The following is a 27,926-nucleotide window of genomic DNA, read 5'->3' on the forward strand; positions in this document are numbered from 1 at the left end:
TGCTAAGATCATCAACATCAGGGCAGGAAGCATCCTCACTTTCCCTGAGAAAAATAGTACTCACTGGCACCATTTGAAAATAAAAAAACTTCTTGATTGAAGAAACTAAACTAACACCTCAATTTACCTTTTCCTATTACTATACAGGCAAAGAGAATTACTGGGGGTGGAGGGAAGGGATGAGCTATATATACAGCTCTGCTGTGGTGCTCTTTGCCACTTCCTGTTAGCAGAAGGATAAATCCCACAAGTAAGGATGAAATCCGTGGACTCGTCATATCTTGTAGAAGAAATAGTGTTGTCTTGCCGCTATTAGCGAGACCCCTACTATTTCACCTCTAAATGTAAAAACAACAGCCAAAGTGCCATGTAAAGATTTTTAAGGGGCAAAAATAATATTGATCGAAAAGGATAGACATAGAAAATTAAAGAAAATTTAAATTTTATATTTTGTAGAAGAACTGTTGGTTATGCTACCTTATCAAGAAAAGTTGGACGGTCCATGGAAGACTCTTTGGAGTTTGGAGGAGGGCGGCTGCTTAGGGACTTGTTAGCCATTGCATTATAATCCACCACTCCCAATCCACGCTTATCAGTTTCAACCTTCTTTTCCAGGAGAGCACCTATGAAGAATGGAAAACTTAGTTAAAGGAAGACAAAAATGGAGAGACTGCTTGAGGAAGCAACGAGACACATCAAACTGGAGCACTGCAGTCTTTCACTTTACAAGCAGGCAGATCCCTCAGGATGACACCATAATTCTTCCACATTGTAAAACAATGCTGCAGATTGCCATTAGGTATAAATCTACATTTATATGATCACAAGTTCAAGGCAAAGGATTTTGCAGTGCAGATAAAATAGATGGAATGCAATACACAAAGATTACACGTGTATCAGCAAAAACATGTCTGGTAAAAGCTATTAGAGTTTCAGTGATAGCTTTAAATGTGCATGTAGTATTTGCCTTCTGCACCTTCATTGAAAACCTGCACCTACTCAGAAGGCATATATTGTGTCAGTGAAATGTGCACTGAAGACGGATACTTACTCATGGCCTGATCAAGATTCATATTGGTACTTTTCAAGGCCTCTTCAGCAGGCTCTTTCTGTGAAGAATAAGAAGGAAAGGTAAGGATGGTAAGGAGTCCTGTGAATATATCAAGTATAGACTGTATTTAATTAATAATTTTTACTAAAGTGGCATGAAAATGTTCTTTCATGATTTGGATAGAACATACAATTTTAAACCACTTTTCAATTTGCACTACTGGGCACTAGCTGAACACATCTAGTTAGCCAATCACAAGAGACAAATATGTGCAGGCACCAATCAGCAGCTAGCTCCCACTAGTATAGTATATGTGCGTATTCTTTTTCAACAAGGGATATAAATAGAACAAAGCACATTTTAAAATAAAAGTTTATTTAAAAGTGTCTTAAAATGACATACTCTATCTGAATTATGCAAGTTTAACTTTGACTTTCCTATCTCATCTTGTGTTATGGCTCAGATGAATGCTAGGAAATACACTTGTCATATGGCATGATAACGTCACAAATACAATACTTCACGCTAAGATATCCTGTTTGCAACTAAACCTAAAAAAAAATGATGCTTACCTGATAAATTATTTTCTTTTGGAATGATGATATAGTCCATAGTGCTCAATAACATGTGGGATATATTTCTCACCACCGAGGCCAAGAACCCACACAAGAGCTTAAATTCCCTCCCAATTCCTCTCAGTTTAACGCATAGGCGAGCAGAGAAAAGGAAACATATAGGTAGGAAAGACAAAAGCAGGGTCTATAGAGGTGTAAATTAGAACTGACGCCCCCCAAAAAAGAGAAGGGCGGGTCATATGGAGTATCATCATTCCGAAAGAAAATAATTTATCAGGTAAGCATATTTTTTTCCCTTTAGTGTACTAATGAGTAGTGTAATGTGAGATTAATACCCAAGCAGATAGTCCATGTTACGGAATGGGTGGGACATTTTTCTGGCAGTTAATATTTATCAGACACTGCAACCTGAGGGACTTTTCTGCCAAATGCTGCTTGTGAAGAAGCAAAAATATCAATGGCTAGATTACAAGTGGAGATGGTATTACAAGTTAGGTGCAATGCATTGCGAGCGCGCATCCATAGCAGGGGCGTGCACTCATAGGAGGCAGGGCCTACCCTGCCATATGTGGCCAAAGCTTAATTAAATTTTAATTAAAACACACAAAAAAAGTCCAATTTTTTTTTTCCCTTTATGTAATGCTAGGGAGAGGCAGGTACAGGAACGCTTCTCTCCATTGCAGTACATGGGTCAAAGGAAAAGCTGTGAGGCAGCGCCACCTGTGTTCTTTCAATATATTAGCAGCAAAAATTGGGACCAATAGGAGGCACCCCTCTTAATGCCTCCTAGCAAGTGAAGGATATATAGATTAATCAGGAGGAGGATGCAGTGAACAGGGTCATGTGACACAACTGGAAGATGAGGTAACCTAAGAACAGATGACACCAAGCAGAAGAGTAAAGTAGTATTCTACATCTCTTGTGATTCACAAATTGTGTTCAGATACAGCTCATTAACAGGAAGTCAAAGGGGCCCATTTATCAAAGGGCTTGCGGACCTGATCCGACACTGCGGATCAGGTCCGCAAGACCTCGCTAAATGCGGAGAGCAATACGCTCTCCGCATTTAACATTGCAAAAGCAGCTCACAAGAGCTGCTGGTGCAACGCCGCCCCCTGCTGACTCACGGCCAATCGGCCGCCAGCAGGGAGCTGTCAATCAACCCAATCGTATTCGATCGGGTTGATTTCCGGCGATTCCTGTCCGCCTGCTCAGAGCAGGCGGACAGGGTTATGAAGCAGCGGTCTTTAGACTCGCCAGAAACACGGCCCTTCAAGCTCCGTACGGAGCTTGATAAATGGGCCTGATTGGGTCAATTCAAATTTAAATCCATAATTTAAAACCCAGAGTTTGAAGTTAAGTTATTTAAATGAAAGTTTTTGACATTGAATATTGCTAAGCCTCCCTTTTTCATGGTTATTTGATTTAATTAGGTACAAACTCCATATATGTTATGTCTGTTCAGTAAGAGAATGCAGTATCTATTTTTATTTTTCTCTGCGTCTCCATTTATTTAAAGACTGCTGTTAACTTGTAATTCAAAAATCAATTGAAAGCTATTGCATTGTGTTTTTAATATGTGCTGCTTTTATACAAGTTTATATTAATAAAAAGGAGATAATGAGTAATTTAAAGAAACAAAATTTATGCTTACCTGATAAATTTATTTCTCTTGTGGTGTATCCAGTCCACGGGTTCATCCATTACTTGTGGGATATTCTCCTTCCCAACAGGAAGCTGCAAGAGGACACCCACAGCAGAGCTGTCTATATAGCTCCTCCCCTAACTGCCACCACCAGTCATTCGACCGAAGACAAGCAAGAAAAAAGAAGGAGAAACTATAGGGTGCAGTGGTGACTGTAGTTTAAAAATAAAAAACACCTGCCTTAAAATGACAGGGCGGGCTGTGGACTGGATACATCACAAGAGAAATAAATTTATCAGGTAAGCATAAATTTTGTTTTCTCTTGTAAAGGTGTATCCAGTCCACGGGTTCATTCATTACTTGTGGGATACCAATACTAAAGCTTTAGGACACGGATGAAGGGAAGGACAAGGCAGGAACTTAAACGTAAGGCACCACTGCTTGTAAGACCTTTCTCCCAAAAATAGCCTCCGAAGAAGCAAAAGTATCAAATTTATAGAATTTAGAAAAGGTATGAAGCGAAGACCAAGTCGCCGCCTTACAAATCTGTTCAACAGAGGCCTCATGTTTAAAAGCCCATGTGGAAGCTACTGCTCTCGTAGAATGAGCTGTAATTCTTTCAGGAGGCTGCTGGCCAGCAGTCTCATAAGCTAAGCATATTATACTTAGCCAAAAAGAAAGAGAAGTTGCCGAAGCCTTTTGGCCTCTCCTCTGTCCAGAGTAGACAACAAACAAAGCAGATGTTTGACGAAAATCCTTCGTAGCTTGTAAATAAAACTTTAAAGCACAAACCACATCAAGATTGTGTAATAGACGTTCCTTCTTTGAAGAAGGATTAGGACATAGTGAAGGAACAACAATCTCCTGATTGATATTCTTATTAGATACCACCTTAGGAAGAAACCCAGGTTAGGTACGTAACACTACCTTATCTGCATGGAAAATCAGATAAGGGGAATCACATTGTAAAGCAGATAACTCCGAAACTCTTCGAGCCGAAGAGATAGCTACTAAAAACAGAACTTTCCAAGATAAAAGCTAATATCTATGGAATGCAAAGGTTCAAACGGAACCCCTTGAAGAACTTTAAACTAAATTTAAACTCCATGCCGGAGCTAACAGGTTTAAACACAGGCTTGATCCTAACTAAAGCCTAACAAAACGCCTGAACGTCTGGAACCTCAGCCAGACGTTTGTGCAAAAGAATAGACAGAGCAGAAATCTGTCCCTTTAAGGAACTAGCTGACAAACCCTTCTCCAATCCTTCTTGGAGAAAAGATAATATCCTAGGAATCCTGAACTTACTCCATGAGTAACCCTTGGATTCCCACCAATGAGGAAATTTACACCATATCTTATGATAGATTTTCCTGGTGACAGGCTTTCGAGCCTGAATTAAGGTATCAATGACCGATTCGGAAAAACCACACTTTGATAGAATCAAGTGTTCAATCTCCAAGCAGTCAGACGTAGAGAAATTAGATTTGGATATTTGAAGGGACCTTGAAGTAGAAGGTCCACCAGATCTGCATACCAAGTCCTGCGTGGCCACGCAGGGGCTATCAAGATCACCGAAGCTCTCTCCTGCTTGATCTTGGCAATCAAACGAGGGAGCAGAGGAAAGAGTGGAAACACATAAGCCAGGCTGAAGGACCAGGGCGCTGCTAGAGCATCTATCAGCGCTGCCTTGGGATCCCTGGACCTGGACCCGTAACAAGGAAGCTTGGCGTTCTGACGAGACGCCATGAGATCCAGTTCTGGTTCGCCCCAAAGTTGGATCAACTGGGCAAATACCTCCAGATGGAGCTCCCACTCCCCCGGATGAAAAGTCTGCCGACTTAGAAAATCCGCCTCCCAGTTCTCTACTGCTGGGATATGGATAGCTGAGAGATGGCAAGAGTGAACCTCTGCCCATAGAATTATCTTTGAAATCTCCAACATTGCCATTGTTCCCCCCTGATGGTTGATATAGGCTACAGTCGTGATGTTGACCGACTGAAATCTGATGAACCTGACCGCAGCTAGCTGAGGCCAAGCCTGAAGAGCATTGAATATCGCTCTTAGTTCCAGAATGTTTATCGGAAGGAGGGCCTCCTCCTGAGTCGACGAACCCTGAGCTTTCAGGGAGTTCCAGACTGCACCCCAGCCCAGAAGGCTGGCATCTGTTGTTACTATAGTCCATTCTGGCCTGCAGAAACTCATTCCTTTGGACAAATGGACCCGAGACAGCCACCAGAGAAGAGAATACCTGGTCTCTTGATCCAGATTTAGTAGAGGGGACAAATCTGTGTAATCCCCATTCCACTGATTGAGCATGCAAAGTTGCAGTGGTCTGGGATGTAGGCGGGCAGATGGAACTATGTCCATTGCCGCTACCATTAATCCGATTACTTCCATACACTGAGCCACTGACGGACGAGAAATGGAATAAAGAGCACGGCAGGGAGTTAGAAGTTTTGACAACCTGACCTCTGTCAGGAAAATCTTCATTTCTACAGAATAGGAAGGAAACTCTTGTGAGAGAGAACTCTTTCCTTCGTTCACCTTCCACCCGTGAGACCTTAGGAATGCCAGAACAATGTCCGTATGGGAACTGGCGATTTGAAAAGTTGAGGCCTGTATCAGGATGTCGTCTAGGTAAGGGGCTACTGCTATACCCCGCGGTCTTAGAACCGCCAGAAGGGACCCTAGAACCTTCGTAAAGATTCTTGGTGCCGTGGCTAACCCGAAGGGAAGAGCCACAAACTGGTAATGCCTGTCTAGGAAGGCGAACCTGAGAAACTGATGATGATCCCTGTGTATCGGAATATGTAGATAAGCATCCTTTAAATCCACGGTAGTCATATATTGACCCTCCTGGATCATAGGTAGGATGGTTCGAATAGTCTCCATCTTGAAGGATGGGACCCTGAGAAATTTGTTTAGGATCTTGAGATCCAAGATTGGTCTGAAAGTTCCCTCTTTCTTGGGAACTATAAACAGATTTGAATAGAAGCCCTGCCCCTGTTCCTCCTTTGGAACTGGGTGGATCACTCCCATAACTAGTAGGTCTTCAACGCAATGTAAGAATGCCTCTCTCTTTATCTGGTTTGCAGATAATTGTGAGAGATGTAATCTCCCCTTTGGAGATGAAGCTTTGAAATCCAGAAGATATCCCTGGGAAACAATCTCCAGAGCCCAGGGATCCTGGACGTCTTTTGCCCAAGCCTGGGCGAAGAGAGAAAGTCTGCCCCCCACTAGATCCGGTCCCGGATCGGGGGCTACTCCTTCATGCTGTCTTAGAGGCAGCAGCAGGCTTTTTGGCCTGTTTACCCTTGTTCCAAGCCTGGTTAGGTCTCTTAGTTCCAGAATGTTTATCGCAAGGAGGGCCTCCTCCTGAGTCCACGAACCCTGAGCCTTCAGGGAGTTCCAGAGAGTACCCCAGCCCAGAAGGCTGGCATCTGTCGTTACTATAGTCCATTCTGGCCTGCGGAAACTCATTCCCTTGGACAGATAGACCCGATATAGCCACCAGAGAAGAGAATCCCTAGGAGTAACCTAACAAGCCATGTGGAAACTAGGCCCCAAATAAAGATTTATCACCCTCAGAGAAAAAACTTTTTTATTTATAAATCATGCAAACGTTTTTACACTAAGTAATATAGGTATTAACATGAATATTATCCCTTTTTGCAAGCATGATCCCAGTTGTTGGTAAATCACTGTATCAGGCTTACCTTAAATATACCAGGCACTGTCAGCATTTTCTAGACCTTATCATCTCTCTAGAAAAAAATATACTGAACATACCTCAAAGCAGGCAATCTGCAGACCGTCCCCCCAACTGAAATTTTCTTTCCATACTCTTCAGTTATGTGTGAGAACAGCAATGGACCTTAGTTACAAACCGCTAAGATCATCAAACCTCCAGGCAGAAGTCTTCTTCCAATTTCTGCCTGAGAGTAAAAACAGTACAACGCCGGTACCGTTTAAAAATAACAAACTTTTGATTGAAGGTAAAAACTACACTAAGTCACCACATCTCTCTTGATACTTCCTTTCTTGTCGAGAGCTGCAAGAGAATGACTGGGGGTGGCAGTTAGGGGAGGAGCTATATAGACAGCTCTGCTGTGGGTGTCCTCTTGCAGCTTCCTGTTGGGAAGGAGAATATCCCACAAGTAATGGATGAACCCGTGGACTGGATACACCTTTATAAGAGAAATATATGTAATTATTGCAGTTAAATGTTTTTAGAAATAATGCCACTGTAAAGTAACTGGTTAAACACATAGTCAAAGGGAGACATTTAAAATTAAATTTTCATGAATGAGGTAGAGCATGCTATTTTAATAGACTTTTCCAGTTATTTATATTTTGAAAATTAGCATTAACTGTTACTGGCCCCATGTCAGCAAATCAAATTAGTTTTTGAAAGGAACATGGAAGTCATAATTAACTTTCCATCATTCAGATAGAAATTGCACACACAAAAAATAAAAATAAACTTTCTATTTTACTTTATTATCATGTCCTTCATTCTTTTAGTATCCTTTGGTGTCCTTTGTTGAAGAGCATACCTAAGTGGGATGTGCACGTGCGTTTCTTGAGCACCATATTTCAGCAGCTGTGTTGGCAGTATTGATCACTTGTCCTTTGTGTAAAATTTGTATGGTCAATTATTCCTATTTTTACAATACACAGTGAGTAGAGAAGAGATTGTGTATCATTCTAATTGCATAGTAACTGGCACTGTGCCACAGAATTGTGTGAGTGTGTATGTGAGCAGAGTGTGTGTGTGGGTGCCAGTGAGCAAAGTATGTGTGCATTATTCTCCAGGTAATCAATACATTTCCAATGAGCTTTAGTGCAGTGTTTCTCAACCATGGTCCTCAAGTACCCCCAACAGGCCAGGTTTTCATTATAGCTGAATCAGTGCACTGGTGAAGCAATCAGCTGATCAGTAACTCAGTGGTTACTAACTTGCTCTCACCCATCAGCTGATTATTTCACCTGTGCACTGGTTCAGTTATCATTAAAACCTGCCCTGTTGGGGAAACTTGCGGCCCTCTTTATATGTGTTTCTCCGGCATATCATATCTAGTGCCTCACCAGCCTCTGACCTCACTGCACGTCACTGATCCATAGGCTCCAATGCAGAGATGGGCAGCTGATTTAAATATATGAATATATGAAGTATATGAATATATACATATATATTTATGTGTTTATAACACATAAATATATATGTATATGCTTATATACATATATATGTATGTGTTAATATGTGTATGCACATAGTTATGTATATGCTTATATACATATATATTTATGTATTCATATGTGTATATAAACATATTAATACATAAATATATATGTACAGTGGGTATTGAAAACATGTTGGTGTTATATCTTTCACTTGGATTTTATAAGTTGAACTGAATAATTACAATTGGATAAACAAAAACTGTGTCTGTCTTTATTTCAGGCTGCAAAGCAACAAATGTGATTATTTTCAAGGGGGGTAATTATTTTCAAAACTTTATATAAGCATATAATGTATATTTACAGAGTTTATAGACCACTATGTAAAGGCGCTTTTCAGTGCAGTTTTTTTCCTAACACCCCACACCCGCCAATTTTAACCCTTAAAAATTGCTTTGTGCAGTTATTTTTTATTTTTAAAAAAAAGTTAAATTTTTTTAATAAAAAACAAGAAAAACAGAATTTATGTTTACCTGATAAATTACTTTCTCCAACGGTGTGTCCGGTCCACGGCGTCATCCTTACTTGTGGGATATTCTCCTCCCCAACAGGAAATGGCAAAGAGCCCAGCAAAGCTGGTCACATGATCCCTCCTAGGCTCCGCCTTCCCCAGTCATTCAACCGACGTAAAGGAGGAATATTTGCATAGGAGAAACCATATGATACCGTGGTGACTGTAGTTAAAGAAAATAAATTATCAGACCTGATTAAAAAACCAGGGCGGGCCGTGGACCGGACACACCGTTGGAGAAAGTAATTTATCAGGTAAACATAAATTCTGTTTTCTCCAACATAGGTGTGTCCGGTCCACGGCGTCATCCTTACTTGTGGGAACCAATACCAAAGCTTTAGGACACGGATGAAGGGAGGGAGCAAATCAGGTCACCTAGATGGAAGGCACCACGGCTTGCAAAACCTTTCTCCCAAAAATAGCCTCAGAAGAAGCAAAAGTATCAAACTTGTAAAATTTAGTAAAAGTGTGCAGTGAAGACCAAGTCGCTGCCTTACATATCTGATCAACAGAAGCCTCGTTCTTGAAGGCCCATGTGGAAGCCACAGCCCTAGTGGAATGAGCTGTGATTCTGTCAGGAGGCTGCCGTCCGGCAGTCTCGTAAGCCAATCTGATGATGCTTTTAATCCAAAAAGAGAGAGAGGTAGAAGTTGCTTTTTGACCTCTCCTTTTACCAGAATAAACAACAAACAAGGAAGATGTTTGTCTAAAATCCTTTGTAGCATCTAAATAGAATTTTAGAGCACGAACAACATCCAAATTGTGCAACAAACGTTCCTTCTTTGAAACTGGATTCGGACACAAAGAAGGCACGACTATCTCCTGGTTAATGTTTTTGTTAGAAACAACTTTCGGAAGAAAACCAGGTTTAGTACGTAAAACCACCTTATCTGCATGGAACACCAGATAAGGAGGAGAACACTGCAGAGCAGATAATTCTGAAACTCTTCTAGCAGAAGAAATTGCAACCAAAAACAAAACTTTCCAAGATAATAACTTAATATCAACGGAATGTAAGGGTTCAAACGGAACCCCCTGAAGAACTGAAAGAACTAAATTGAGACTCCAAGGAGGAGTCAAAGGTTTGTAAACAGGCTTGATTCTAACCAGAGCCTGAACAAAGGCTTGAACATCTGGCACAGCTGCCAGCTTTTTGTGAAGTAACACAGACAAGGCAGAAATCTGTCCCTTCAAGGAACTTGCAGATAATCCTTTCTCCAAACCTTCTTGAAGAAAGGATAGAATCTTAGGAATTTTTACCTTGTCCCAAGGGAATCCTTTAGATTCACACCAACAGATATATTTTTTCCATATTTTGTGGTAAATTTTTCTAGTTACAGGCTTTCTGGCCTGAACAAGAGTATCAATGACAGAATCTGAGAATCCTCGCTTTGATAAGATCAAGCGTTCAATCTCCAAGCAGTCAGTTGGAGTGAGACCAGATTCGGATGTTCGAACGGACCTTGAACAAGAAGGTCTCGTCTCAAAGGTAGCTTCCATGGTGGAGCCGATGACATATTCACCAGATCTGCCTACCAAGTCCTGCGTGGCCACGCAGGAGCTATCAAGATCACCTACGCCCTCTCCTGATTGATCCTGGCTACCAGCCTGGGGATGAGAGGAAACGGCGGGAATACATAAGCTAGTTTGAAGGTCCAAGGTGCTACTAGTGCATCTACTAGAGTCGCCTTGGGATCCCTGGATCTGGACCCGTAGCAAGGAACCTTGAAGTTCTGACGAGAGGCCATCAGATCCATGTCTGGAATGCCCCACAGTTGAGTAATTTGGGCAAAGATTTCCGGATGGAGTTCCCACTCCCCCGGATGAAATGTCTGACGACTCAGAAAATCCGCTTCCCAATTTTCCACTCCTGGGATGTGGATTGCAGACAAGTGGCAGGAGTGAGTCTCCGCCCATTGAATGATTTTGGTCACTTCTTCCATCGCCAGGGAACTCCTTGTTCCCCCCTGATGGTTGATGTACGCAACAGTTGTCATGTTGTCTGATTGAAACCGTATGAACTTGGCCTTTGCTAGCTGAGGCCAAGCCTTGAGAGCATTGAATATCGCTCTCAGTTCCAGAATATTTATCGGTAGAAGAGATTCTTCCCGAGACCAAAGACCCTGAGCTATCAGGGGTCCCCAGACCGCGCCCCAGCCCACCAGACTGGCGTCGGTCGTGACAATGACCCACTCTGGTCTGCGGAAGCTCATCCCCTGTGACAGGTTGTCCAGGGACAGCCACCAACGGAGTGAATCTCTGGTCCTCTGATTTACTTGTATCGTCGGAGACAAGTCTGTATAGTCCCCATTCCACTGACTGAGCATGCACAGTTGTAATGGTCTTAGATGAATGCGCGCAAAAAGAACTATGTCCATTGCCGCTACCATCAAACCTATTACTTCCATGCACTGCGCTATGGAAGGAAGAGGAACAGAATGAAGTATTTGACAAGAGTTCAGAAGTTTTGTTTTTCTGGCCTCTGTCAGAAAAATCCTCATTTCTAAGGAGTCTATTATTGTTCCCAAGAAGGGAACCCTTGTTGACGTAGATAGAGAACTCTTTTCTACGTTCACTTTCCATCCGTGAGATCTGAGAAAGGCCAGGACAATGTCAGTGTGAGCCTTTGCTTGAGGAAGGGACGACGCTAGAATCAGAATGTCGTCCAAGTAAGGTACTACTGCAATGCCCCTTGGTCTTAGCACCGCTAGAAGGGACCCTAGTACCTTTGTGAAAATCCTTGGAGCAGTGGCTAATCCGAACGGAAGTGCCACAAACTGGTAATGCTTGTCCAGGAATGCGAACCTTAGGAACGGATGATGTTCCTTGTGGATAGGAATATGTAGATACGCATCCTTTAAATCCACCGTGGTCATGAATTGACCTTCCTGGATGGAAGGAAGAATTGTTCGAATGGTTTCCATTTTGAACGATGGAACCTTGAGAAACTTGTTTAGGATCTTGAGATCTAAGATTGGTCTGAACGTTCCCTCTTTTTTGGGAACTACGAACAGATTGGAGTAGAACCCCATCCCTTGTTCTCCTAATGGAACAGGATGAATCACTCCCATTTTTAACAGGTCTTCTACACAATGCAAGAATGCCTGTTTTTTTATGTGGTCTGAAGACAATTGAGACCTGTGGAACCTCCCCCTTGGGGGAAGCCCCTTGAATTCCAGAAGATAACCTTGGGAGACTATTTCTAGCGCCCAAGGATCCAGAACATCTCTTGCCCAAGCCTGAGCGAAGAGAGAGAGTCTGCCCCCCACCAGATCCGGTCCCGGATCGGGGGCCAACATCTCATGCTGTCTTGGTAGCAGTGGCAGGTTTCTTGGCCTGCTTTCCTTTGTTCCAGCCTTGCATTGGTCTCCAGGCTGGTTTGGCTTGAGAAGTATTACCCTCCTGCTTAGAGGACGTAGCACTTGGGGCTGGTCCGTTTCTGCGAAAGGGACGAAAATTAGGTTTATTTTTGGCCTTGAAAGACCTATCCTGAGGAAGGGCGTGGCCCTTGCCCCCAGTGATATCAGAGATAATCTCTTTCAAGTCAGGGCCAAACAGCGTTTTCCCCCTGAAAGGAATGTTAAGCAATTTGTTCTTGGAAGACGCATCCGCTGACCAAGATTTTAACCAAAGCGCTCTGCGCGCCACAATAGCAAACCCAGAATTTTTCGCCGCTAACCTAGCCAATTGCAAAGTGGCGTCTAGGGTGAAAGAATTAGCCAATTTGAGAGCACGGATTCTGTCCATAATCTCCTCATAAGAAGAAGAATTATTAGTGATCGCCTTTTCTAGCTCATCGAACCAGAAACACGCGGCTGTAGTGACAGGGACAATGCATGAAATTGGTTGTAGAAGGTAACCTTGCTGAACAAACATCTTTTTAAGCAAACCTTCTAATTTTTTATCCATAGGATCTTTGAAAGCACAACTATCTTCTATGGGTATAGTGGTGCGTTTGTTTAGAGTAGAAACCGCCCCCTCGACCTTGGGGACTGTCTGCCATAAGTCCTTTCTGGGGTCGACCATAGGAAACAATTTTTTAAATATGGGGGGAGGGACGAAAGGTATACCGGGCCTTTCCCATTCTTTATTTACAATGTCCGCCACCCGCTTGGGTATAGGAAAAGCTTCGGGGGGCCCCGGGACCTCTAGGAACTTGTCCATTTTACATAGTTTCTCTGGAATGACCAAATTCTCACAATCATCCAGAGTGGATAACACCTCCTTAAGCAGAGCGCGGAGATGTTCCAACTTAAATTTAAATGTAATCACATCAGGTTCAGCTTGTTGAGAAATTTTCCCTGAATCTGAAATTTCTCCCTCAGACAAAACCTCCCTGGCCCCCTCAGACTGGTGTAGGGGCCCTTCAGAAACAAAATCATCAGCGTCCTCATGCTCTTCAGTATTTTCTAAAACAGAGCAGTCGCGCTTTCGCTGATAAGTGGGCATTTTGGCTAAAATGTTTTTGATAGAATTATCCATTACAGCCGTTAATTGTTGCATAGTAAGGAGTATTGGCGCGCTAGATGTACTAGGGGCCTCCTGTGTGGGCAAGACTGGTGTAGACGAAGGAGGGGATGATGCAGTACCATGCTTACTCCCCTCACTTGAGGAATCATCTTGGGCATCATTTTCTCTAAATTTTGCGTCACATAAATCACATCTATTTAAATGAGAAGGAACCTTGGCTTCCCCACATCCAGAACACAGTCTATCTGGTAGTTCAGACATGTTAAACAGGCATAAACTTGATAACAAAGTACAAAAAACGTTTTAAAATAAAACCAAAATTTCACCACAGTGTCTTAAAGCCTTAAAAGTATTGCACATCAAATTTGGAAGCTTTAACCCTTAAAATAACGGAACCAGAGCCGTTTTTATATTTAACCCCTTTACAGTCCCTGGTATCTGCTTTGCTGAGACCCAACCAAGCCCAAAGGGGAATACGATACCAAATGACGCCTTCAGAAAGTCTTTTCTATGTATCAGAGCTCCTCACACATGCATCTGCATGTCATGCTTCTCAAAAACAAGTGCGCAATACAGGCGCGAAAATGAGACTCTGCCTATGATTAGGGAAAGCCCCTAGAGAATAAGGTGTCCAATACAGTGCCTGCCGGTTATTTTACAAAATTCCCAAGATTAAAATAATTCCTCAAGGCTATGGAGTATAAAATATGTTTATATATAAATCGATATAGCCCAGAAAATGTCTACAGTCTTAAAAAGCCCTTGTGAAGCCCTTTTTTTTCTGTCTGTAATAAAAATGGCTTACCGGATCCCATAGGGAAAATGACAGCTTCCAGCATTACATCGTCTTGTTAGAATGTGTCATACCTCAAGCAGCAAAAGTCTGCTCACTGTTCCCCCAAATGAAGTTAATTCCTCTCAACAGTCCTGTGTGGAACAGCCATCGATTTTAGTAACGGTTGCTAAAATCATTATCCTCTTACAAACAGAAATCTTCATCTCTTTTCTGTTTCAGAGTAAATAGTACATACCAGCACTATTTTAAAATAACAAACTCTTGATTGAATAATAAAAACTACAGTTAAACACTAAAAAACTCTAAGCCATCTCCGTGGAGATGTTGCCTGTACAACGGCAAAGAGAATGACTGGGGAAGGCGGAGCCTAGGAGGGATCATGTGACCAGCTTTGCTGGGCTCTTTGCCATTTCCTGTTGGGGAGGAGAATATCCCACAAGTAAGGATGACGCCGTGGACCGGACACACCTATGTTGGAGAAACACTGTATTTTTGGGGCAATTGTGGCACATTTTGAAAATGAACCAAAATTTCGAAGCGCTAATTGCTACCGTAATTTATCGCGCCCATAAACGTGTGAATTTGCCCGTTAGTGCGTGCCTGAAATATTAGATCTTCACTATGTTGTAGCTATTCAAATCTGTTTCAAAGATGTATCATTTTTAAAAGCCGAGGAAGTTGCAACTAATCTTGAAGAATGAACAGTGATATTCTTACGGCAACTTTCTGTCAACAAGTAAGCCTTTTGGGTTATGGGGCTTCCGGTGTTTGGCGTCACGCTGCTGAGGAGGAGGCGCTTGTGGAAGAAGGAGCGTGTGGCTGAGTGCGCCAACAAACACCGCTATAGTTTCCTTGGCCGGGATCACAGAGGATCTGGACAGGCCGGAAAAGACTCCATCCAGCAAGGACACTTGTCGGTCCTGAAGCCCACATCAAAGAACCGCAAGTGAGAATACTCACGGTAGTCCGTCGCATACGGACCGGAGGCGTGGAGGCCGCACAACAGCTGGTATTGGCCCTACGGCAGGAGGTAGAAACACCGCTCCAGGACACACTGTGGACCCCACTTAGGCAGTCCTTTCCCTCTCGCGGAGGAATCGGCTGGAAGGGGGACAGCCTACGGGATAGGTGCAGCTGCAGCTGGTAGCAGGACTGGATCAGAGCCGGTGGAGGTGAGAAAGTACCCTGTTATAAGTAGGGCCATACCATATAAAATACGTTAAGCTGGCTCTATGTATGGGACACCTATGGGGCCCTAGGAAATAAGAGGGCTTAATAGAAAAAAAAGGATACTATCTGGGAAAATGAGAACTACCTGCTTGGCTCATTGACTTATTCCTTAGTTGCCTTGTTTTTTAATTCATGGAAAAGGCTGTGCTGTCTCTGCATTACATAAGAGGCATTAAGAGAAGCTACAGAACTGTTTTCCTGTTCTTTCTCCCACTATTGATAAACAGCTCCAGAAGCAGGGAGACATGATAGAAGAGACATTAACAGAATAAAAATAACACTACCATCCATCACTGGGATAATACGGAGCCTAAAGAAGTTTCAAATCTGAGACATAAGACACTTTAACCTATTAGCGTCAGGGCCTGATATGAATATTTGGTTAAAGGGTATTGGATTTTAACCCTAATAAGGGAAAGGGTGCTATAAAAGAAAAACCAAAATCCAACTTGGGACCTTTATGAAGAAGACCCTGTAAAGAGGGAAAACTGTGGAACGTGTTTATTATTGCATATAGGTTCATGCCATAATCTATAATGTTATGTGACTATCTAAGCCCTAAATGTCTATCACTATGAGTAAGAGGTTATAATCTAGTTGTGTATAAGTTCTATACTGCTGTAGGGGTCTTGCTGATAGAACTAGAATAAAACTGTACCTATAGCATATAAGTACTGATAGAGGAGACTATCTGAACCTAGCCTGCATTATAGAGACCTATATATGTGTTGTGTATAGACGTATAGGTGCATGTATAGGTGTAAATGTAAATATTTATACATATATACATAAGAATCTTAACTAATCACTGTGTGGAAAATAATAACTGAAGTTTATGTATAGCTACCTCAATAATGCTATGAATCTTGCAGGGCATTGTTAAATATAGTGCACAAACACTTACACTTCTTTCACTTAATGCACCATTGCACTTCTTTATATAAAAAAAAAAAAAAAAGTATTTTATATAAGTAACAATACTCTCTTTTTCTATCTCTATTTTGAGGTACATCTCTAAGTATACATCACCACACACACACACACACACACATATATATATATATATATATATATATATATATATATATATATATATATAGTTTGTATTCACATTTTTTTTTTCTTTTTTGCTAAATTCACTAATTTCCATGATCTTTTGTCTTTTCTTTTTTACTTTTGTTTTTTTTTTCTTTTCACTTGTCATAGTCACATTTGGATAGATTTCTATCTAATAAATCACCTGGAATGCCTGCTAAAAACAGAGATAAAAGGGCAACAATGAGGAATAGTGTAGAGAATAGCGCAGAGATTAGGACAGAAACAGTAGGTATAGGTATCAGCCCTGCAGATATAAGTGAAATATCAAAGCAAGTAGCAAATCTGCTGCTACCCCAATTTGATAAAATCAGACAAGATGTGGCAGCATTAACAACAGAAACCAAACAGTTTATAACAAGAATTACAGAGGCTGAAAATAGGATCTCAACACTAGAGGATACACTGGTCACACAGGAACAGAGTGTACAAACACATATGGCTAGATTTGGAGTTTTGTCGGTAACGACCCGAAAAACTAACGCCAGCTTTTTTCTGGCCGCACCATAAAAATAACTCTGGTATTGAGAGTCCACAAAAAGGCTGCGTTAGGCTCCACAAAAGGAGCGTAGAGCATTTTTAACGCAGCTTCAACTCTCGATACCAGAGTTGCTTACGCAAGCGGCCAGCCTCAAAAACGTGCTCGTGCACGATTCCCCCATAGGAAACAATGGGGCTGTTTGAGCTGAAAAAAAAAACCTAACACCTGCAAAAAAGCCGCGTTCAGCTCTTAACGCAGCCCCATTGTTTGCTATGGGGAAACACTTCTACGTCTGCACCTAACACCCTAACATGTACCCCGAGTCTAAACACCCCTAGCCTTACACTTATTAACCCCTAATCTGCCGCCCCAGCTATCGCTGACCCCTGCATATTATTATTAACCCCTAATCTGCCGCTCCGTAAACCGCCGCTACTTACATTATCCCTATGTACCCCTAATCTGCTGCCCTAACATCGCCGACCCCTATATTATATTTATTAACCCCTAATCTGCCCCCCACAACGTCGCCTCCACCTGCCTACACTTATTAACCCCTAATCTGCCGACCGGACCGCACCACTACTATAATAAAGTTATTAACCCCTAATCCGCCTCACCAACCCTATAATAAATAGTATTAACCCCTAATCTGCCCTCCCTAACATCGCCGACACCTAACTTCAATTATTAACCCCTAATCTGCCGCTCCGTAAACTGCCGCTACTTACATTATCCCTATGTACCCCTAATCTGCTGCCCTAACATCGCCGACCCCTATATTATATTTATTAACCCCTAATCTGCCCCCCACAACGTCGCCTCCACCTGCCTACACTTATTAACCCCTAATCTGCCGACCGGACCGCACCGCTACTATAATAAAGTTATTAACCCCTAATCCGCCTCACTAACCCTATAATAAATAGTATTAACCCCTAATCTGCCCTCCCTAACATCGCCGACACCTAACTTCAATTATTAACCCCTAATCTGCTGTCCCAATATCGCCGCTATTCTAATAAATGTATTAACCCCTAAAGCTAAGTCTAACCCTAACACTAACACCCCCCTAAATTAAATATAATTTAAATCTAAAGAAATTAATTATCTCTTATTAAATAAATTATTCCTATTTAGAGCTAAATACTTACCTGTAAAATAAATCCTAATATAGCAACAATATAAATTATAATTATATTATAGCTATTTTAGGATTAATATTTATTTTACAGGTAACTTTGTATTTATTTTAACCAGGTACATTAGCTATTAAATAGTTAAGAACTATTTAATAGCTAAAATAGTTAAAATAATTACAAATTTACCTGTAAAAGAAATCCTAACCTAAGTTACAATTAAACCTAACACTATGCTATCAATAAATTAATTAAATAAACTACCTACAATTACCTACAATTAACCTAACACTACACTATCAATAAATTAATTAAATACAATTCCTAAAAATAAATACAATTAAATAAACTTGCTAAAGTACAAAAAATAAAAAAGAACTAAGTTACAAAAAATAAAAAAATATTTACAAACATAAGAAAAATATTACAACAATTTTAAACTAATTACACCTACTCTAAGCCCCCTAATAAAATAACAAAGCCCCCCAAAATAAAAAAATGCCCTACCCTATTCTAAATAACTAAAGTTCAAAGCTCTTTTACCTTACCAGCCCTGAACAGGGCCCTTTGCGGGGCATGCCCCAAGAAGTTCAGCTCTTTTGCCTGTAAAAGAAAAAATACAATACCCAAGCCCCCCAACATTACAACCCACCACCCACATACCCCTAATCTAACCCAAACCCCCCTTAAATAAACCTAACACTAAGCCCCTGAAGATCTTCCTACCTTATCTTCACCTCACCGGGTTCAACGATCTGTCCAGAAGAGCTCCTCCGATGTACTGATCCAAGCCCAAGCGGGGGGCTGAAGAGGTCCATGATCCGGATGAAGTCTTCATCCAAGCGGGAGCTGAAGAGGTCCATGATCCGGATGAAGTCTTCTATCAACGGCATCTTCAATCTTCTTTCTTCCGGATCCATCTTGCAGACCTCCGACGCGGAACATCCTGCTGGACCGACAAACTAACGACGAATGACGGTTCCTTAAAGGGACGTCATCCAAGATGGCGTCCCTCGAATTCCGATTGGCTGATAGGATTCTATCAGCCAATCGGAATTAAGGTAGGAATATTCTGATTGGCTGATGGAATCAGCCAATCAGATTCAAGTTACATTCCTACCAGGAGGGGCAAAGTTTCCCAAACCTCAAAATGCCTATAAATACACCCCTCACCACACCCACAAATCAGTTTAACGCATAGCCAAGAAGTGGGGTGATAAGAAAAAAGTGCGAAAGCATAAAAAATAAGGAATTGGAATAATTGTGCTTTATACAAAAAAATCATAACCACCACAAAAAAGGGTGGGCCTCATGGACTCTTGCTAATATGAAAGAAATGAATTTATCAGGTAAGTTCTTACATAAATTATGTTTTCTTTCATGTAATTAGCAAGAGTCCATGAGCTAGTGACGTATGGGATAATGACTACCCAAGATGTGGATCTTTCCACGCAAGAGTCACTAGAGAGGGAGGGATAAAATAAAGACAGCCAATTCCGCTGAAAAAATAATCCACACCCAAAATAAAGTTTAAATTTTATAATGAAAAAAACTGAAAACATAAGCAGAAGATTCAAACTGAAACAGCTGCCTGAAGTACTTTTCTACCAAAAACAGCTTCAGAAGAAGAAAACACTTCAAAATGGTAGAATTTAGTAAAAGTATGCAAAGAAGACCAAGTTGCTGCTTTGCAAATCTGATCAACCGAAGCTTCATTCCTAAACGCCCAGGAAGTAGAAACTGACCTAGTAGAATGAGCTGTAATCCTTTGAGGCGGAGTTTTACCCGACTCGACATAAGCATGATGAATTAAAGATTTCAACCAAGATGCCAAAGAAATGGCAGAGGCCTTCTGACCTTTCCTAGAACCGGAAAAGATAACAAATAGACTAGAAGTCTTTCGGAAATTCTTAGTGGCTTCAACATAATATTTCAAAGCTCTAACTACATCCAAAGAATGCAATGATTTCTCCTTAGAATTCTTAGGATTAGGACATAATGAAGGAACCACAATTTCTCTACTAATGTTGTTGGAATTCACAACCTTAGGTAAAAATTCAAAAGAAGTTCGCAACACCGCCTTATCCTGGTGAAAAATCAGAAAAGGAGACTCACAAGAAAGAGCAGATAATTCAGAAACTCTTCTGGCAGAAGAGATGGCCAAAAGGAACAAAACTTTCCAAGAAAGTAATTTAATGTCCAATGAATGCATAGGTTCAAACGGAGGAGCTTGAAGAGCCCCCAGAACCAAATTCAAACTCCAAGGAGGAGAAATTGACTTAATAACAGGTTTTATACGAACCAAAGCTTGTACAAAACAATGAATATCAGGAAGATTAGCAATCTTTCTGTGAAAAAGAACAGAAAGAGCAGAGATTTGTCCTTTCAAGGAACTTGCAGACAAACCTTTATCCAAGCCATCCTGAAGAAACTGTAAAATTCTCGGAATTCTAAAAGAATGCCAGGAAAAATGATGAGAAAGACACCAAGAAATATAAGTCTTCCAGACTCTATAATATATCTCCCTAGATACAGATTTACGAGCCTGTAACATAGTATTAATCACAGAGTCAGAGAAACCTCTTTGACTAAGAATCAAGCGTTCAATCTCCATACCTTTAAATTTAAGGATTTGAGATCCTGATGGAAAAAAGGACCTTGCGACAGAAGGTCTGGTCGTAACGGAAGAGTCCACGGTTGGCAAGAGGCCATCCGGACAAGATCCGCATACCAAAACCTGTGAGGCCATGCTGGAGCTACCAGCAGAACAAACGAGCATTCCTTCAGAATCTTGGAGATCACTCTTGGAAGAAGAACTAGAGGCGGAAAGATATAAGCAGGATGATACTTCCAAGGAAGTGACAATGCATCCACTGCTTCCGCTTGAGGATCCCTGGATCTGGACAGATACCTGGGAAGTTTCTTGTTTAGATGAGAGGCCATCAGATCTATTTCTGGAAGTCCCCACATTTGGACAATCTGAAGAAATACCTCTGGGTGAAGAGACCATTCGCCCGGATGCAACGTTTGGCGACTGAGATAATCCGCTTCCCAATTGTCTATACCTGGGACATGAACCGCAGAAATTAGACAGGAGCTAAACCAGAATTCGAGATACTTCTTTCATAGCCAGAGGGCTGTGAGTCCCTCCTTGATGATTGATGTATGCCACAGATGTGACATTGTCTGTCTGAAAACAAATGAACGATTCTCTCTTTAGAAGAGGCCAAGACTGAAGAGCTCTGAAAATTGCACGGAGTTCCAAAATATTGATCGGTAATCTCACCTCCTGAGATTTCCAAACCCCTTGTGCCGTCAGAGACCCCAACACAGCTCCCCAAACTGTAAGACTTGCATCTGTTGAGATTACAGTCCAGGTCGGAAGAACAAAAGAAGCCCCCTGAACTAAACGATGGTGATCTGTCCACCACGTCAGAGAGTGTTCGAACAATCGGTTTTAAAGATATTAATTGAGATATCTTTGTGTAATCCCTGCACCACTGGTTCAGCATACAGAGCTGAAGAGGTCGCATGTGAAAACGAGCAAAGGGGATCGCGTCCGATGCAGCAGTCATAAGACCTAGAATTTCCATGCATAAGGCTACCGAAGGGAATGATTGTGACTGAAGGTTTCGACAAGCTGATATCAATTTTAGACGTCTCTTGTCTGTCAAAGATAGAGTCATGGACACTGAATCTATCGGGAAACCCAAAAAGGTTACCCTTGTCTGAGGAATCAATGAACTTTTTAGTAAATTGATCCTCCAACCATGATCTTGAAGAAACAACACAAGTCGATTCGTATGAGATTCTGCTAAATGTGAAGACTGAGCAAGTACCAAGATATCGTCCAAATAAGGAAATACCACAATACCCTGTTCTCTGATTACAGACAGAAGGGCACCGAGAACCTTTGTAAAAATTCTTGGAGCTGTTGCTAGGCCAAATGGCAGAGCCACAAACTGGTAATGCTTGTCTAGGAACGAGAATCTCAGAAACTGATAGTGATCTGGATGAATCGGAATATGCAGATATGCATCCTGTAAATCTATTGTAGACATATAATGCCCTTGCTGAACAAAAGGCAGGATAGTCCTTACAGTTACCATTTTGAATGTTGGTATCCTTACATAACGATTCAATATTTTTAGATCCAGAACTGGTCTGAAGGAATTCTCCTTCTTTGGTACAATGAAGAGATTTGAATAAAACCCCATCCCCTGTTCCAGAACTGGAACTGGCATAATTACTCCAGCCAACTCTAGATCTGAAACACATTTCAGAAATGCTTGAGCCTTCGCTGGATTTACTGGGACACGGGAAATAAAAAATCTCTTTGCAGGAGGCCTTATCTTGAAGCCAATTCTGTACCCTTCTGAAACAATATTCTGAATCCAAAGATTGTGAACGGAATTGATCCAAATTCCTTTGAAAAAACGTAATCTGCCCCCTACCAGCTGAGCTGGAATGAGGGCCGCACCTTCATGTGGACTTAGGAGCTGGCTTTGATTTTCTAAAAGGCTTGGATTTATTCCAGACTGGAGATGGTTTCCAAACTGATACCGCTCCTGAGGATGAAGGATCAGGCTTTTGTTCCTTGTTGTGACGAAAGGAACGAAAACGATTATTAGACCTAAATTTACCTTTAGATTTTTTATCCTGTGGTAAAAAAGTTCCTTTCCCTCCAGTAACAGTTGAGATAATAGAATCCAACTGAGAACCAAATAATTTATTACCCTGGAAAGAAAGGGAAAGCAGAGTAGACTTAGAAGACATATCAGCATTCCAAGTTTTAAGCCATAAAGCTCTTCTAGCTAAAATAGCTAGAGACATATACCTGACATCAACTCTAATGATATCAAAGATGGCATCACAAATATAATTATTAGCATGTTGAAGAAGAATAATAATGCTATGAGAATTATGATCTGTTACTTGTTGCGCTAAAGCTTCCAACCAAAAAGTTGAAGCTGCAGCAACATCCGCCAAAGATATAGCAGGTCTAAGAAGATTACCTGAACACAAGTAAGCTTTTTTTAGAAAGGATTCAATTTTCCTATCTAAAGGATCCTTAAAGGAAGTACCATCTGCCGTAGGAATGGTAGTACGCTTAGCAAGAGTAGAGACAGCCCCATCAACCTTAGGGATTTTGTCCCAAAATTCTAATCTGTCAGATGGCACAGGATATAATTGCTTAAAACGTTTAGAAGGAGTAAATGAATTACCCAAATTATTCCATTTCCTGGAAATTACTTCAGAAATAGCACCAGGAACAGGAAAAACTTCTGGAATAACTACAGGAGATTTAAAAACCTTATCTAAACGTTTAGATTTAGTATCAAGAGGACCAGAATCCTCAATTTCTAATGCAATTAGGACTTCTTTAAGTAAAGAATGAATAAATTCCATTTTAAATAAATATGAAGATTTATCAGCATCAACCTCTGAGACAGAATCCTCTGAACCAGAAGAGCCATTATCAGAATCAGAATGATGATGTTCATTTAAAAATTCATCTGAAAAATGAGAAGTTTTAAAAGACTTTTTACGTTTACTAGAAGGAGGAATAACAGACATAGCCTTCTTAATGGATTTAGAAACAAAATCTCTTATGTTATCAGGAACACTCTGAGTATTAGATGTTGATGGAACAGCAACAGGTAATGTAACTTTACTAAAGGAAATATCTGCATTAACAAGTTTGTCATGACATTCAATACAAACAACAGCTGGAGGAACAGCTACCAAAAGTTTACAGCAGATACACTTAGCTTTGGTAGCTCCAGCACCAGGCAGCAATTTTCCAGAAGTATATTCTGACTCAGCTTCAACATGGGACATCTTGCAATATGTAATAGAAAAAACAACATATAAAGCAAAATTGATCAAATTCCTTAAATGACAGTTTCAGGAATGGGAAAAAATGCCAGTGAACAAGCTTCTAGCAACCAGAAGCAATAAAAAATGAGACTTAAATAATGTGGAGACAAAAGTGACGCCCATATTTTTTTAGCGCCAAATAAGACGCCCACATTATTTAGCGCCTAAATGCTTTTGGCGCCAAAAATGACGCCACATCCGGAACGCCGACATTTTTGGCGCAAAAGAACGTCAAAAATGACGCAACTTCCGGCGACACGTATGACGCCGGAAACAGAGAAAAAAAATAAAAAAAATTTTGCGCCAAAAAAGTCCGCGCCAAGAATGACGCAATAAAATGAAGCATTTTCAGCCCCCGCGAGCCTAACAGCCCACAGAGAAAGTCAAATTTTAAGGTAAGAAAAAAATTGTTTTATTCAAATGCATTATCCCAAATATGAAACTGACTGTCTGAAAATAAGGAATGTTGAACATCCTGAGTCAAGGCAAATAAATGTTTGAATACATATATTTAGAACTTTATAAAAAAAAGTGCCCAACCATAGCTTAGAGTGTCACAGAAAATAAGACTTACTTACCCCAGGACACTCATCTACATGTTGTAGAAAGCCAAACCAGTACTGAAACGAAAATCAGCAGAGGTAATGGTATATATATAAGAGTATATCGTCGATCTGAAAAGGGAGGTAAGAGATGAATCTCTACGACCGATAACAGAGAACCTATGAAATAGACCCCGTAGAAGGAGATCATTGAATTCAAATAGGCAATACTCTCCTCACATCCCTCTGACATTCACTGCACGCTGAGAGGAAAACCGGGCTCCAACCTGCTGCGGAGCGCATATCAACGTAGAATCTAGCACAAACTTACTTCACCACCTCCATAGGAGGCAAAGTTTGTAAAACTGATTTGTGGGTGTGGTGAGGGGTGTATTTGTAGGCATTTTGAGGTTTGGGAAACTTTGCCCCTCCTGGTAGGAATGTATATCCCATACGTCACTAGCTCATGGACTCTTGCTAATTACATGAAAGAAAGAGCTGATTACTTTGGGGCAATGTGCTGCAAAAGGCCCTTTTAAGGGCTATTTGTAATTTAGTATAGGGTAGGGAATTTTATTATTTTGGGGGGCTTTTTTATTTTATTAGGGGGATTATATTAGGTGCAATAAGTTTAAAAAAATTGTAATTCTTTTTTTATTTTCTGTAATTTAGTGTTTTGTTTTTTTTTTTGTACTTTAGTTTATTTAATTTAATTAATTGTAGGTAATTCATTTAATTAATTTAATGATAATGTAGTGTTAGGTGTAATTGTAATTTAGGTTAGAATTTATTTTAAAGGTTAATAACTATGTAATAACTATTGTACCTAGTTAAAATAAATACAAAGTTGCCTGTCAAATAAATATAAATCCTAAGCTAGCTACAATGTAACTATTAGTTATATTGTAGCTATCTTAGGGTTTATTTTATCGGTAAGTATTTAGTTTTAAATAGGATTAACTTATTTAATAGTAGTAATTTTATTTTGTGTTATTTAAATTATATTTAAGTTAGGGGGGGTTAGACTTAGGTTTAGGGGTTAATAAATTTAATACAGTAGTGGCGACGTTGGATGCGGCAGATTAGGGGTTAAAAAATTTCACTAGTGTTTGCGAGGAGGGAATGCGGCGGTTTAGGGGTTAATAAATTTATTAAAGTGGCGACGATGTCCGGTCGGCAGATTAGGGGTTAAACATTTTAGTTAAGTGTTTCCGATGTGGGGGGGGGCTCGGTTTAGGGGTTAATAGGTAGTTTATGGGTGTTAGTGTACATTTTAGCACTTTAGTTAAGATAGTTAAGAGCTTTATGTTCCGGCGCTAGCCCATAAAACTCTTAACTGCTGACTTTTAAATGCGGTAGGAGTCTTGCCAGGAGAGGGTCTACCGCTAACTTTTTCCAGCGATCGTAATACCGGCGTTAGGAAAATCCCATTAAAAAGATAGGATACACAATTGACGTAAGGGGATTTGCGGAAAAAAAAGTGAGCGGTAGTCCCTCTCCTTCCAGACTCGTAGTACCAGCGGGCGTTAAAAAACAGAATTTATGCTTAACTGATGAATTACGTTCTCTTGCGGTGTATCCAGTCCATGGATTCATCCTTGTGGGATATTCACATTCCCTACAGGAAGTGGCAAAGAGAGCACACAGCAGAGCTGTCCATATAGCTCCCCCTCTAGCTCCACCCCCCCAGTCATTAGACCAAAGGTTAGGAAGAAAAAGGAGAAACCATAGGGTGCAGTGGTGACTGTAGTTTAAACCAAAACATTTTTACCTGACTTAATTGCCAGGGCGAGCCGTGGACTGGATACACCGCAAGAGAAAGTAATTTATCAGGTAAGCATAAATTCTGTTTTCTCCTGCAAGGTGTATCCAGTCCACGGATTCATCCTTTGCTTGTGGGATACCAATACCAAAGCTTTAGGACACGGATGAAGGGAGGGAACAAACAGGTACCTTAAACGGAAGGCACCACTGCTTGCAAAACCTTTCTCCCAAAAATAGCCTCCGAAGAAGCAAAAGTATCGAATATGTAAAAGCCCATGTGGAAGCCACTGATCTGGTAGAATGAGCAGTAATTCTTTCAGGAGGCTGCAGGCCAGCAGTCTCATAGGCCAAACAGATGATGCTTTTCAGCCAAAAGGAAAGAGAGGTAGCAGTCGCTTTCTGACCTCTCCTCTTACCAGAATAGATAACAAACAAGGAAGATGTTTGTCTGAAATCCTTAGTTGCTTGCAAATAGAACTTTAGAGCACGAACTACATCAAGATTGTGCAACAGACGTTCCTTCTTTGAAGAAGGATTGGGACACAGAGAAGGAACAACAATTTCCTGGTTAATATTCTTGTTAGAAAGCACTTTAGGAAGAAAACCAGGTTTAGTACGCAAAACTATCTTATCTGCATAGAACACCAGGTAAGGTGAATCACACTGTAAGGCAGATAATTCTGAGACTCTTCGAGCAGAAGAGATAGCTACCAAAAACAAAACTTTCCAAGATAACAACTTAATATCTATGGAATGTAAAGGTTCAAACGGAACCCCTTGAAGAACTGAAAGAACTAGATTTAGACTCTATGGCGGAGCCACAGGTTTATAGACAGGCTTGATTCTGACTAAAGCCTGTGCAAACGCTTGAACGTCTGGTACCTCTGCCAGACGCTTGTGTAAAAGGATAGACAGAGCAGATATCTGTCCCTTTAAAGAACTAGCCGACAATCCTTTCTCCAATCCGTCTTGGAGAAAAGACAATATCCTGGGAATCCTAATCTTACTCCATGAGTAACCCTTGGATTCACACCAACAAAGATATTTCCGCCATATCTTATGGTAGATTTTCCTGGTGACAGGCTTTCTAGCCTGAATCAGATTATCTATAACTGACTCAGAGAAACCACACTTTGATAGAATTAAGCGTTCAATCTCCAAGCAGTCAGACGTAGAGAAACTAGATTTGGATGCTTGAACGGACCCTGTATTAGAAGGTCCTGCCTCATTGGCAGTGTCCATGGTGGGGCAGATGACATGCCCACTAGGTCTGCATACCAAGTCCTGCGTGGCCACGCAGGCGCTATCAAAATCACTGACGCCTTCTCCTGCTTGATTCTGGCAATCAGACAAGGGAGAAGAGGAAACGGTGGGAAAACATAAGCCAGATTGAAGGACCAAGGCGCTGCTAGAGCATCTATCAATGCCGCCTTGGGGTCCCGGGACCTGGATCCGTAGAGAGGAAGCTTGGTGTTCTGACGGGACGCCATCAGATCCAACTCTGGA

The 27,926-nt window shown here is 41.1% G+C and overlaps 1 protein-coding gene across 1 annotated transcript in view; it reads right to left on the reverse strand.

Annotated features, from left to right (window-relative positions):
• The window catches only part of TNRC6C (trinucleotide repeat containing adaptor 6C), a 1,532,250-nt gene that overhangs the window by 632,096 nt on the left and 872,228 nt on the right, over positions 1–27,926 (reverse strand). Inside the window, exons 9-10 of the mRNA XM_053709646.1 lie at positions 1,052–1,109; positions 478–623 (exon numbers count right to left, since the gene is read on the reverse strand). Of these exons, the coding sequence (XP_053565621.1) occupies positions 478–623; positions 1,052–1,109 (204 nt within the window). The remainder of the gene's footprint in view (positions 1–477; positions 624–1,051; positions 1,110–27,926) is intronic.

The sequence above is a fragment of the Bombina bombina genome, chromosome 1, assembly GCF_027579735.1.
Source record: "Bombina bombina isolate aBomBom1 chromosome 1, aBomBom1.pri, whole genome shotgun sequence".
Lineage (NCBI taxonomy): Eukaryota > Metazoa > Chordata > Amphibia > Anura > Bombinatoridae > Bombina > Bombina bombina.